The sequence below is a fragment of the Mustela erminea genome, chromosome 11 (genome assembly GCF_009829155.1).
Source record: "Mustela erminea isolate mMusErm1 chromosome 11, mMusErm1.Pri, whole genome shotgun sequence".
In the NCBI taxonomy this organism is placed as follows: domain Eukaryota; kingdom Metazoa; phylum Chordata; class Mammalia; order Carnivora; family Mustelidae; genus Mustela; species Mustela erminea.
In genome coordinates this window covers 34,829,881-34,842,749 of record NC_045624.1, presented here as the reverse complement: position 1 = coordinate 34,842,749, position 12,869 = coordinate 34,829,881, and the positions used below count along the sequence as shown (strand labels likewise).

The 12,869-nt window shown below is 35.7% G+C and overlaps 1 protein-coding gene across 20 annotated transcripts in view; it reads left to right on the top strand.

Annotated features, from left to right (window-relative positions):
* The window catches only part of FOXP2 (forkhead box P2), a 544,701-nt gene that overhangs the window by 418,194 nt on the left and 113,638 nt on the right, over positions 1-12,869 (top strand). For 13 of the 20 annotated variants that reach the window (XM_032305207.1, XM_032305212.1, XM_032305203.1 and 10 more), the window contains one exon: positions 9,917-9,991. The exons of 4 other annotated variants lie outside the window; for them this stretch is intronic. In XM_032305207.1, the coding sequence (XP_032161098.1) occupies positions 9,917-9,991 (75 nt within the window). Of the gene's footprint in view, positions 1-1,008; positions 1,095-9,916; positions 9,992-12,869 lie in introns of all 20 variants that reach the window. 3 more of the 20 variants (XM_032305219.1, XM_032305220.1, XM_032305221.1) reach the window with 2 other exon arrangements.

The following is a 12,869-nucleotide window of genomic DNA, read 5'->3' as shown; positions in this document are numbered from 1 at the left end:
TTTCTGTTCCTCCTCTGTGCTCCCATAGTACCCATAGTACTATGCATACAACTGTTAGAGCATTTAGTATGTTACGAATCATTAGTAGTTTGCCTCCCCACTTTGACTATAAATTCTTTGGGCTAGGTACTCCCACTTGACTTTGTATCCTAATTCTTAACTTAGGAAGTGGTGTTCTGTAGTACTTCACGGAAGTGTGAGAGACACCCACCAAATTTTGGTTCAGATGCCAAAGGTCTTGACACCCCAGACACCAAGAGAACTTGAGAGAAATTTTATTCTTCATACAAAAAGAGACTAATTGGACACAAGCAGGTCTGGGCTGGCTTGAGAAAGTAGAGGGAATGGTTTTGGATCTTTATACGGCCTATGGGGTAGGCTGGGGAAAAGATCCCTTGAGCAGGGACTTACATTTCCCTAGAGTGGCCAAGGCAGAGGAGTGTGCACCAGCTTTCCACCCAGATGTGGGGACACAGGGGAAAGGGAGGTTGAGACTTAAAAAGAAGTCAGCAGTCAAAATAAAAAGTGGAGTTGAACTCTTTATTTACAATAAAGACATATAATATGTGATCATGAAATCTTTGGTAGATTAAATATGAGCAAACTACAGAGTTAGGCATTAGCCTTCGTATCATGAACAGATAACATTTTAAGCCCCTGCATGTCCTGTACTGATATACAGAACTATGATTCTGTACATTCTCAATTCTTAGAGAAAGTTGTTTATTATGGCATATTCTGACCTTATTTTAACCTCCTCTAACTCAAGGTAACAAGAGACACATCTGCATTTTCTTTTAACTACAAAGTAAGAAAGAAGAGCATAAAATGAAGGACTGTTATTCTTAAGTTTGCATAAGTAGTTTCTTCATAACCTTAATATACCCAGGAGGAAAAAAAAATCCTGTAGTAGCATCTAATAAATATTTATTTATTTATTAAATAAATAATTTAGTCCATCTAATAAATAATTATTGTATATTTAAAATTTTGTCTTTTGCTCTCCAGATGTTCATGAGAAATCCAGTTCCCCATTTTTTTTCCCAGAAGAGCTGAAAATATTTTCTTGAATGAAGCAAATAAGCATACCACAAGTAAGCAAAAAATACAATAGTCTAGCAGTATTCTGCGGGAGCATTCCATGGCAGAAGTATCTGTTGGCTGCTGCCTTCATTCCCTCTTAGAGCATAATAACTACATCACTTGTAGGAGCACTATGGGCATCTTTTGTTTTTCAGTGGCTTTAGGCACATGAAAGTTACTTGATTAACATCCCTGGAGATTCGGATTGTCTACCTCATCAGCAAACAGGTGTAGGTCTTATCCTTCTCACAGGCAGCAGCCGGGTCATCTACCCCATCCTTGATCTCAGCCTCACCTGTGCAGACAGCCGGGCCCTGTGGGTGAGAGGTGTCCATATCATTTCTATTCTTGGCTCCTCTGCTGAGATTTCTAACAAGGGTGCCAATTAGTGCCAGTTATGATGGCAGCTTTCTGAGGTGAATAAGACAGGATTGACAAAAACAGGGCAAAAAATCTGACTTCAACATTGTTATATTCTGTAATTTTTCTTAATTCTTCAGTACTTTTCACCATGAAATGGGGATCAAATCTTATTTTAGGAATTTCAGAGGACTTAATTGATTAATATTAAGTACTTTAAAATTTCGAATCCTCCAGATACCTGTGGTATCTGGAGGGAGACCATGGCTACGAACTGAAAAAAAAAAAATGTTGACTGACTAAATAGTAGAATGAAAGAATGAAAAGAATGAAAAATTGCCTGTCACACAACTATCCGAAAACAAAAGACAGTGTTTCTCCAAGTACGATCATAGAAGCTATAAAACAAAACCACCAAGATGCTTGTTAAAATGTGTATTCCTGTACCCAATCCCAGATCTTTTGAATCTGAATCTCTAGGAACATGGCCTTGAACCTGTGATTATAAGAGTGTGTCCAGAGATTCTTTAATACGCTAAAGTTTGAGAACCTGTACAGTATATATCCAGGATATATAATGCCCAGAAGCCTTAAAAATAAGTAAAAGCAGGGCCTTTTGTAAATAATTTCAGCTCCCTGGACTTCCATTTCCCTCCTCTGCAAAGTGATTAGTGATTCTTTACTGACCACATCATGTGGCCATGATCTCCTCAATACCTCAATACCATGATCTCCTCAATACTATGTGGGTTTTGCAGTCGGTACCATAGAAAAAAAGGAGAGCTGGGCTACCTACTTCCTCTGGATGAAGAAAAAAGGCTTCAAGTGTGTGTTCGCATTGATTGAGTCCTCCCGCTTCTCCTCTGTGAACTCCAATGACACCAACCACTTTGACCCAATGGACTTAGGAAAGACACAAAATGTTTTCCAGGCATGAGTTCTCTTTCCTTTACCTCCCCTATCAGAGATAGGCAGCTTTGAATCTGTTTTTTAAACAGGGGGGCCGGAGAAGGATGAAACAGTTTGAATTTGCTAAGTCAACACAAAACATCCTAGTCCAACGCTGGCTACACTCATCCTGAGGGCGGTTTCCATGAGATATAATGAATGGCCTCAAAACAGCCTACCAAGGGCGCCTGGGGGGCTCAGCGGGTTAAAGCCTCTGCCTTTGGCTCAGGTCATGATCCCAGGATCCTGGGATCGAGCCCCACATTGGGCTCTCTGCTCAGCGGGGAGCCTTCTTCCTCCTCTCTCTCTGCCTGCCTCTCTGCCTATTTGTGATCTCTGTCTTTCAGATAAATAAATAAAATCTTTAAACAAGAAAATAAAATGTAGAGACTGTGGTGCCATTCAGATATCATTATACTTCAAATACTACAAGATGCTTAGGTTTAGGGGCTTGTTTTATTTTATTTATTTATTTGAGACAGAGAGAGAATTAGAGCACCAGTGGGTGGGAGAGGGGGGGACAGTGGGAAAGGGAGAGCAGCCTCCCCACTTCATCCCAGGACCTTGGGATCATGACCTGAGCTGAAGGCAGACACTTCACCAACTGAGCCACCCAGGAGCCCCAGATGTTTAGGTGTTAAACATGTTAAAGAAAGGGGGCACCTTGCTGACTCATTTAGTGGAGCATGCAACTCTTGATCAGGGTGTGGGTTCGAGCCCCAAGATGAGTGTAGAGATAACTCAAAAAATAAAATCTTAGAAAAAAAGTTAAAGAAAATTTGAGCACAGCTTTCACCAACCTCAAGAAACAAACTATAATTTGAAACATTTTCGTTTGTTATGAAAGATCAATATATGTTTCTTGCCTATTTTTCTATGAAAGGTATATCTTCAACTTTACAAAAATTATAGTCTTTCTTAAAAGTCACTTTATTTTGTCATTGAAACACACTCATTAATTGCCCTCAATAAATGAGTGCAAACACACTCATTAATTTTTTACTTTGTTGCATCAGATTTCTAAAAAAGAAAAATACATATATTTCCTTTTATTTTTATTGAAGTATAATTGACATCCAATAATACATTAATTGAAGATGTACAACATGGTAATTCAACATTTTTATGCATTATGAAATGATCACCACAAGTCTAGTTAATATCTGTCACCATACAAAGTTATTGCAAATATTACTGGCTTTATTTCCTATGCTATACTTAACCTCCCTGTGACTTCTTTATTTTACAATGGGAAGTTTGTCTCTCTTAATCCCTTTCACCTATTTCACCCATCCTCCCACCCCTTTGGCAACCAACAGTTTTTTCTTGGTATTTATGGATTTCTTTCTTTTTTGTTTTCTCTTTTCATTTGTTTTGGGTTGTCTTAGATTCACATGTAAGCAAACCTATATCATATTTGTTGGATTTATTTCTCTTAGTAGAATACCCTGCTCGTCCATGCGTGTTGTGGCAAATGACAAGATTTCTTTCTTTTTTATGGTTGAGTAGTAGTGCACTGTATGCATATATACCACATCATCATTATCCATTCATCTATCAATGGACGCTGGCTTGCTTCCTTGTCTTGGCTATTGTAAACAATGCTGCCATGAATATAGGGGTACATATGTTTTCAAATTAGGGTTTTCATTTTCTTCAGATACAGAAGTGGGATTGCAGGATGGTAGGGTAGTTCTATTTTTAACTGTTTGAGGAACTTGTACACTGTTTTCCACAGTGGCTGCACCAGTTTATATTCTTACCAGTTGTGCCTGGCAGGTTCCTTTTCTCCACACCCTTGTTGACTCCCGTTATTTCTTGTCTTATTGATACTCACCAATCTGACAAGTATGAAATGACATCTCATTGTGGTTTTGATTTGCATTTCCCTGATGACGAGTGATACTGAACATCTTTTCATGTGTCTATTTGCCATCTGCATTCCTTCTTTAGGAAAAATATCTAGTCAGGTGCTCTGAACTGGATTGTTTGGTATTGGTCGTATGAGTGCTTTATATATTTTGGATATATTTTTTAAAGATTTTATTTTATTTATTTGACAGAGAGAGATCACAAGTAGACAGACAGGCAGGCAGAGAGTGTGGGGGTGGGGGGTGGTGAAACAGGCTTCCTGCTGAGCAGAGAGCCCGACTTGGGGCTCAATCTCAGGACCCTGAGATCATGACCTGAGCCAAAGGCAGAGGCTTAATCCACTGAGCCACCCAGTGGATATTTTCCCTATTAATCCCTATTAAATATATTTTGGATATTAATCCCTATTAAATATATCATTTGCAAATATCCTCTATCATTCAGTAGGTTGCCTTTGTGGCTCATTGTTTTCTTGACTGTTACAAAAGCTTTTAGCTTAATGTAGTCCCAGTTGTTTATTTTTGCTGCTGTTGCCTTTGCTGGAGGAGACAGATTAAAAAAAAAAAAAAAAAAGTATGATAAGACTGATGTCCGACTATTTACTCCCTGTATTTTCTTTTAGGAGTTACATGGTTTCAGGTCTTATGTTTAGGTCTTTAATACACTTTGAGTTTAAATATAAACAGTATTTTTTTAATCATGTAAGAAAGTCCAGTTTCTTTTCTTTTTCTTCTTTTCTTTTTTTTTTTTTGCCTTTCTTTTTCTTTCTTTTTCCTTCTTTCTTTCTTTTGTATATAGCTGTCTAGTTTTCCCAACACCATTTGTTGAAGAAACTCTCTTTTTCCCATTGTTTATTCTTGCCTCTTTTGTCATAGATTAATTAACCATATAAGTATGGATTTGTTTCTGGCCTTTCTGTTCCATTTTATTGAGCTGTGTCTATTTTTGTGCCAGTACCATCCTGTTTCGATTACTGTAGATCTGCAGAATGGCTTGAAATCTGGGATTGTGATAACACCAGCTCATTCTTCCTTCTCAAGTTTGCTTTTTGGCTATTTGAGATCTTTTGTGATAGCATATATATTTGTGGATGATTTGTTTTAGTTCTGTAAAAAATGCTCTTGGTAGTTTGATAGGGATTGCATTGAATCTGTAGATTGAGTAATATCATTTTAACAGTATTAGTTCTTCCGATCCATGAGCATGGTATATCTTTCCATTTCTTTGTGTCATGATCAATTTCTTTTATCACTGTTACATGGTTTTCAGAGATATTTTACCTCCATAGTTCAAATACTTTTTATTCATGCGAAAGAGGCTTTAATTTGTATCATCAAGTCTAGTGAGAGACTGAAAGCTATTTGTATACAGACACAATGTCTTGGGAATTTGTGCATACTTTACAGTGTATAATCACAACAATGTGTACACTGTAGAATTTTAATAATATTTTTATTTGAAAAAAATTGAATGAAGTAGTAATGAGAGCTAATAAATATTAAGTATACAGTTAATAAACAAAGTATATGAGTACCAGCACTGTTCTAGGTACAAATTAATCTATTTAATCTTATGATGGTATTACTTACATCCCCCACTTAGAGAGAGAGGCCAAGAGGGGCCAAATAACTTGTTCAAGGTCACACCACTACTAAGTGTTGAGTCAGGATCTGGACCCCGTCAGACTGTCTCCAGAGTTGGTATTTTTATTTTCAGCACTAAATGACTTACTTGTAATTGTTGCAGCAGAAATTACAATGCTCTGCATTTAACTAAAAAATGGATTCCTTCTAAAGTTAATATTGAAAGCTCATTCCAGTACACTGTCCTGGCCTTTTCACTGTTAAAAGTTCTTTGGTGCTTATTTGAAACAGATGCAAACACTTAAAACATCCATTCACATTGTATTTCCCTGTGATTTGCTAGAAAATGTCAGGTTGCCTCCAGGAGACCCATTTCTAAATGACTGATTTCATTCACCTTGCTACTCCTTTACACGCTTGCAACTTCATGAATCTGTTAAAGCATGGTTGACCAGAGGTTTATTAGCCATTCTTGCCAATATCCTATCACTTTCTGTTGTAGAAAGCTCAAGGACAGCCAGGAGAAAAAGCTGGGTGGGTTTTTCAAAGCACAGTTTCTTCAAACAAGTCTTTTGGCAAGAGATGGTGATGGGCTAATGGTAGTGCAAAATTTATTCTCACATACTTTTAACTCCAGGACTTATGAGTTGGGAGTTAAAAGCTTTTGTTTTTCAAATTTGCTGTCTTCTGTTACTGTTCTTCAGTAAACTTTAAAGTTTTTGGTTTTTTGGAGGGGTTTTGTTTTGTTTTGTTTTGTTTTTGTTTTGTTTTTAGAGACAGACAGACAGTGGGGCCGGAGGCAGAAAGAGAGGGAGAGAATCTTAAGCAGACTCCATGTTCTCCATGGAGCCTGACTCAGGGCTCAGTGCCATGACCCCAAGATCATGACCTGGGCCAAAATCAAGAGTTGGTCACTTAACTGACTGAGCCATCCAGTCACCCCAGTAAACTTAAAGATTAATTAAGTTAGCTTTCCATTTTCACAAATTTCGCTGTTTAACTCTATTTTTATTACTTAACTCTTTTGTTTAAACTGTATATATTTGATGATTTTGCATGCAAAGTGACAGGGGTTTAAAAAAAACTGTCACTGTTGATGGGGCCCCTGGGTGGCTCAGTGGGTTGAGCCTCTGCCTTCGACTCAGGTCATGATCTCAGGGTCCTGGGATCAAGTCCCACGTCGGGCTCTCTGCTTGGCAGAGAGCCTGCTTCCTCCTTTCTCTCTGCCTGCCTCTCTGCCTACTTGTGATCTCTCTCTGTCAAATAAATAAATAAATAAATAATCTTAAAAAAAAAAGTCACTGTTGAGTCCTTGGTTTGTGGCAGTCCATATCTCTCTTGTCCCTAAGGATAGATAATATGCTTTATTTCTATCTGTGTTAATAAGAATTATTTGGCATTATCAGTGAGTGTTTCTGTTAGTCAGAGTTTCCAGTTAATAAAAAAATGTGATACTGTGGAATCAAAAAAATAATGAAAATAGGGGCACCTAGGTGGCTCAGATGGCTTAGCCTCAGCCTTCTGATTCCGGCTCAGGTCATGATCTCAGGGTCCTGGGTCCGCATCAGTCTCTGTTCTCAACAGAGAGTCTGCTTAAGATTCTTTCTTCCCTCTCTCTCTGTCCCTCTGCCCCTGCTTTCTCTCTAAAATAAATAAGTAAATCTTGAAAAAATACAAAATAATGAATATACACTTCGAACAATGAAAACTTATTTTAATGATTCTGAAGGTCTTTCAGAATCTTGCTTTATACTAAAGTTTACCTCATTGTTTATCAGTTAAAATCATATTTGGAAAATGTTTGAGAAGCAGTTAAAGAAAGTACACTTGAATTATACTCAGATTCATTGAAATTCTAGGTCTAAGTCATCTGAGCTAAGAATGGAGAACATTCTCTTTCAACATGAAGCTCCAGGCTACTTTATCCCAGAGCTCTAATCTGTAGAGAAATGTAGTCAAAATCTCCTTCTTATAATGAAATGCTTCTGATTGCATTAAATTAGTCCCTACACCATTTTATTCCATAGCACATTTTGTGTATTTTTATCACTGTACTTGTACATTGTCTGGCAATTTCCTGTTTGTATATTCCTCGAGTGCTGAGACTTACTCGTCTCTGTATCTTCCCTTCTGACCCTGTGATTGTGATGGCAAATCACTCCAATATGTTTTGTAGTATACTGGAGACACGGAGGACAATATTGTATTTAATTTGGATGCTCTTGAAAGAGTTTAAGGTGATGTTGCTTATTTATGGAGTTTAGTTTTTAGTATTAAATGTAAATAGTGTCATGGCACCTTTGGAGTTCTGGTGATGCTCCCTTATTTTTGGTCTTGCGTAGATGAGTGTTGATCTGAGAATTTTTTTGTGTGAGTCTGGTTCATTACTATGGTATAGAGTAGCATTTCATTTTTTTAGGATGCTTATGACCTTGTTAAATAGCAGTCCAAAAATCATGTGGCTTGTTTTGATTTTAACCAAAGTTACAGCTGCCTAGCTGTAAAGCAGTCAGTTTCTCTTATTATGACTAGTTCTTCAACTTGTACTGTTTTAAATTGCCTGCAATTAGCATATTTCAACCTTATTTTTAGGTTTAAATTGCAGTGTGAGAGTGTACTCTCCTCTTAGCTAATTAGTGCTATCAAGGAACAGTAGGTTACCTCATTAGTACCATGTGCATTTAATTAAAGAAGAGAAAATTGGAGTTAACCTCATAGTTAATATTTTCACAGAGTGCTACAATGCCAACACCTTCAATTGGAGTCACACCCCTGTGTATCTAATTATGCACTGGTGCCAAATAAGGTTAGCAAGGGTACTACAAGGCTGTTGACAAAATAATTTAGATGAAAACGTGTTTGTTGGATTCTGACAGTAAAATACAACTTGAACATGTTTTTTTTTTTTTTCCCCATAGTCCTCATCTGCCAGCATCAAGTAACATACTTCTTCATAGGAAATGAAAGGAAGGGGCTATTTTGGAAGCCATTTTTCCTGTTTGAATTAATGTTGCTCTTATCTTGCAGAAAATGGCATATAGCCATGTAGAGCATATACAATCCGTTTCTTAAACAGAGACCCTGAACTTCAGAGATGTATTTGAAAAGAATTATTTATAAGATGTAATATTTACATGCATCAAACCACTACAAATACTCCCTGACACCCCTACCACATCCCTCCTTGCTTTTCTTCTTTTCTGATATAATTTCCCTTGTGTATCTTATGAATGGGGATCATCCTTTCATATCATACATGAAGTCTAAGGATGTGTTGTCACATGGTCTATTCAAATGCAGTGTAATCCTTTTGCCCTTCAGACATAATCTTTGAAATGTCTAATGCTACTTAGGTAAAAAATGACATTCCATGTCATTTATCAATAAATAATCACTTTGCTTTTACAGATAAAAATGCAAACTATACATTTGAGTATATAGAGTAGTTCTCAATACTAGTGGCAAAATTCAACAGGTTATTTAACTGAGGGTATAGAGTTCGGCTGCATAGTCTCAAATAAATATTTGATGGCAGTGTTTGCATTATAGTAATGTGTGGCCAAAGCAGTTTAAAGAGATTCTTGTGATTATTCTCACACTTCATGACAAACCAGGATTTATGTTCATTTGTGTTGGTTATAGTTGAGTACAAGTCAGTAGTTAACTTTTTCAAAAAGAGGTGATTAAAGTTTTAAAGACAAATGCCATCCCATAAGCTAAAATCACACTACCATTTAAATTTATAGGAGTATTCATTAACATTGGCCATAATTTTAGCTTGGAAATGGGAAATGAGATTCTTGAGTCAAGATGATGGTAGACCATGAAGTTTTTTGGTTAGTGGTTAATTATGTTCAAATATTCAACTTTGCATCTGCCAAGTTATTTTTATTTTTTAATTCTGTACTATTATTAACTGTGACACAAAGATGGAATAGTCTCATCTATATTCACCTACCAAGATAATTTTCCAAAAATATTTTTTATTAAATGATAATGTACATTATTAGCATAAGCCTTAAGATTGGAGGGGGAAGAAGCCAACTCCTGATTCTCTTTGTTTAATCTAGGAATTGCTTCCAGAAACAAAATTATGTGTCTGTGGCCACTCTTCTGGTGATGGGCATCCTCACAACACATTTGCAGTAAGTTACACTGGGCAACTAGAAGTTCAGCTACTAAGCACAAAGCCATAGACTCAATACCACAAAATAGATTATCTGTGATTTTCTATTAGCCTTTCCCTTTCATTGATGAAGATAATCAGAGATGATTAATATGAAGATATCAGGCTAATTGGTTGGTTTTCTGTTGCTTCTTGTATTCTCTCTTCAATTATATTTCATCATCTATACACTTCACTGTTTCTGTGAGTTGATGGCGTTAAAATTTACCTGAAATATATAAAGGCATATTGATTTACCACTACACTTTTCTTGAACTTTTAGGAATCACTTGATGAGATAGTGTTGACATGAAAAAAAAAATAAAGATTTTGAATAGATACAATACATATTTACATATTTTAGGGGAAAGTTGCTGTTCCATATCTGCAAGTTATCATATAAATATGCCAAGGCCTTCTTTTAAAAACATATTCTGTCACTAGAGTATAATTTGTCTCTTTAGACTATAATATTCAATGAAAATTGCTTTCGTGACCCAATTCACATACCAGTTAGCCTTGGAAATGAATAACAATCCTGAAGTGGCCATTCAAGAATTTTTAAATAGAGCAATTTCATGTTTCCATTTAGCATGGTTTCTACCTGTATTCTTAAGGAATCTTTAAATATGTAAGTCATATATTTTTCATATATAGAATTTTTACTTGTTTCCTTAAGAATTGAGGTGTTTACTTAATTTCCATGGACTAAAGTATTCCTAAATTGGCTCACACCCCCCCAAAATTTTTTAAGATGCTATACATAGTATTTCTTAATTTATAGTTGATAGAACACACCACAGTTAAGACTTTTATAAATAAATAGTGTCTTCCTGAATAAAGAAGAAATTTCTAATTTCATACCTTGGTTAAAAAAATAAAGGCTTTTCTCAATAAAAAAGAGTGTCAAATTAGTATGGAATGCTATTCTTTGTGGAAAATATACAAACATAAAGCTTTTTTTAAAATGTTGATTCAAACAAAAATTGTGGAAACAACATAACATAGACTATTTTATGGAAATAGTGAATGCAGAGAATTGGTAATGAATTTTGTACATTAAAACAGGTTTTGCAGTGATTTGAAGTTATCTATTTGGGTTTCATTCATTTTAGTCCTGCAGTGTTTGTGCTTCCTGAACTTTCTTGGCATAGTAATATCTGAAAAAAAGTGCCAAAAATTAAAAAGCAGTGCTAAGTTTTGCTGGAATGATGTAAATTTAGGTGAAAGACTAAACTGACCTAATTTTCTAAATATTTGCTCTATATTTTGAAGGAAGATAAATTTAAGATAAACTTCAAAAAATAACTGTATTCTTTAACTTATTAATAAAGATTCATCCAAAAATATACTTTTAAGAAAATAGTGCATTAAAAATGGAAAAGGCAGTATTTCTAATTGGTAACACTTTTTTCTAAAATAATCCCAATGGAAAAAATTGTTTTCATTAGACTGAAGAGTGAGCTGACTAAACTACTAATAGTGTTTGTTCTTTATCTAAAACTACTTCTACCAGTATAAAAAAAAAATTCTCTATTCCACTAACGTAAGCAAATCTATAGCATCAGATCTTTATATTTTCACTGACATGTTTTCAAAATGAAAACAAACCACAGAGAAATTAAATGACTTAACCATAGGCCATTTAGTTCCTCAATGGCAAGGCTGAATTTGTAACCCAAATCTGTGATCATCAGTATTTTGGTCTTTCCAAGGATATGCCAGATTGTTCGTGGTTGCCTTGAGGGCTGTGTTGAATGGGAGTCTAAGGTTGTTCCGTGGGACAGGAAGACTACCAGGATGAATTAGTGATGTCTGTTGTGGCTGATAGGGAGAGGGAGTATAAGTGCATACCAGGTAGCTCCCATCCCTATGGTGCACCAAACTTAATACTTCAGACTAGTCACTGAGTGACTCTGCAAATGATGCCTCCTGACTTCACAACACTAGGGAATCACTAAATACTAAGTAGGTACTTATTTTCTTTTATTGACTACTTTAGATATAACCTTTCTGCAGGCTAAAGTGGCTAGTGGGATTTAAAATCAAAATGCAAACTAAAATAGATGATATCTGTTATTCACAGTTGACAATGTCTATGCAATGGACATTGCTCTCTTTCAGTATTTAGTATATTTCGTAAGTACCAGTACTCTGAGGTGGTACTCAACTAAGCTCTGGAGCATCATAAGATAACTGGTGGGCTAAATGGAAGAAGAGTTTAGAAAGTATACATACAGGTCTCTAAAGGCAGCCACATTCCTTTATAATCTGTTTAACTGAAGTGTGTAATAAATTGTGAATCACTGTAATAATTCTGAAATCTTTAAGAGATCATATATCCCTATCAGTGGATTAATTTAATATCACACATATTACTTCCATGCTTGATCAACCTTCACAAAGAAAAAAGCCAAAATTTTCAGGCAATTGTTCCAAATTGGGAGATTAAATTACTTTTTATTCCCTCCCTCTTAACTTCAAAAATAAAAATCCTGTAAGTTTATTTAAAAGATGGAAATAAAGTGCCATACATTTCAGAGAAAAGCCACTTAACAATTACCAAAAGTAGGTTAAAGCTCAAATTCCCTTAAGGAAATAAGTAATATTACATATTTCATATTAAACTGATGTCAGATGCTCTCCATCATACCTTCCTCTCCCCGGCATTTCTTCCATCCAGTTCCCAACAAAAGATACAATAAAAATATATTTCAAAGAAGCATTTTCTGGTGTTTTAGCATGCAAGTAGCCATCAGACATTAGCTGTCATCTGAGTTTTGTGCTTCCTTATTAGCACATTGTTGAACAGTAGTGATACATTTATATATCCAACAATAGATTATATTTATTGTGCC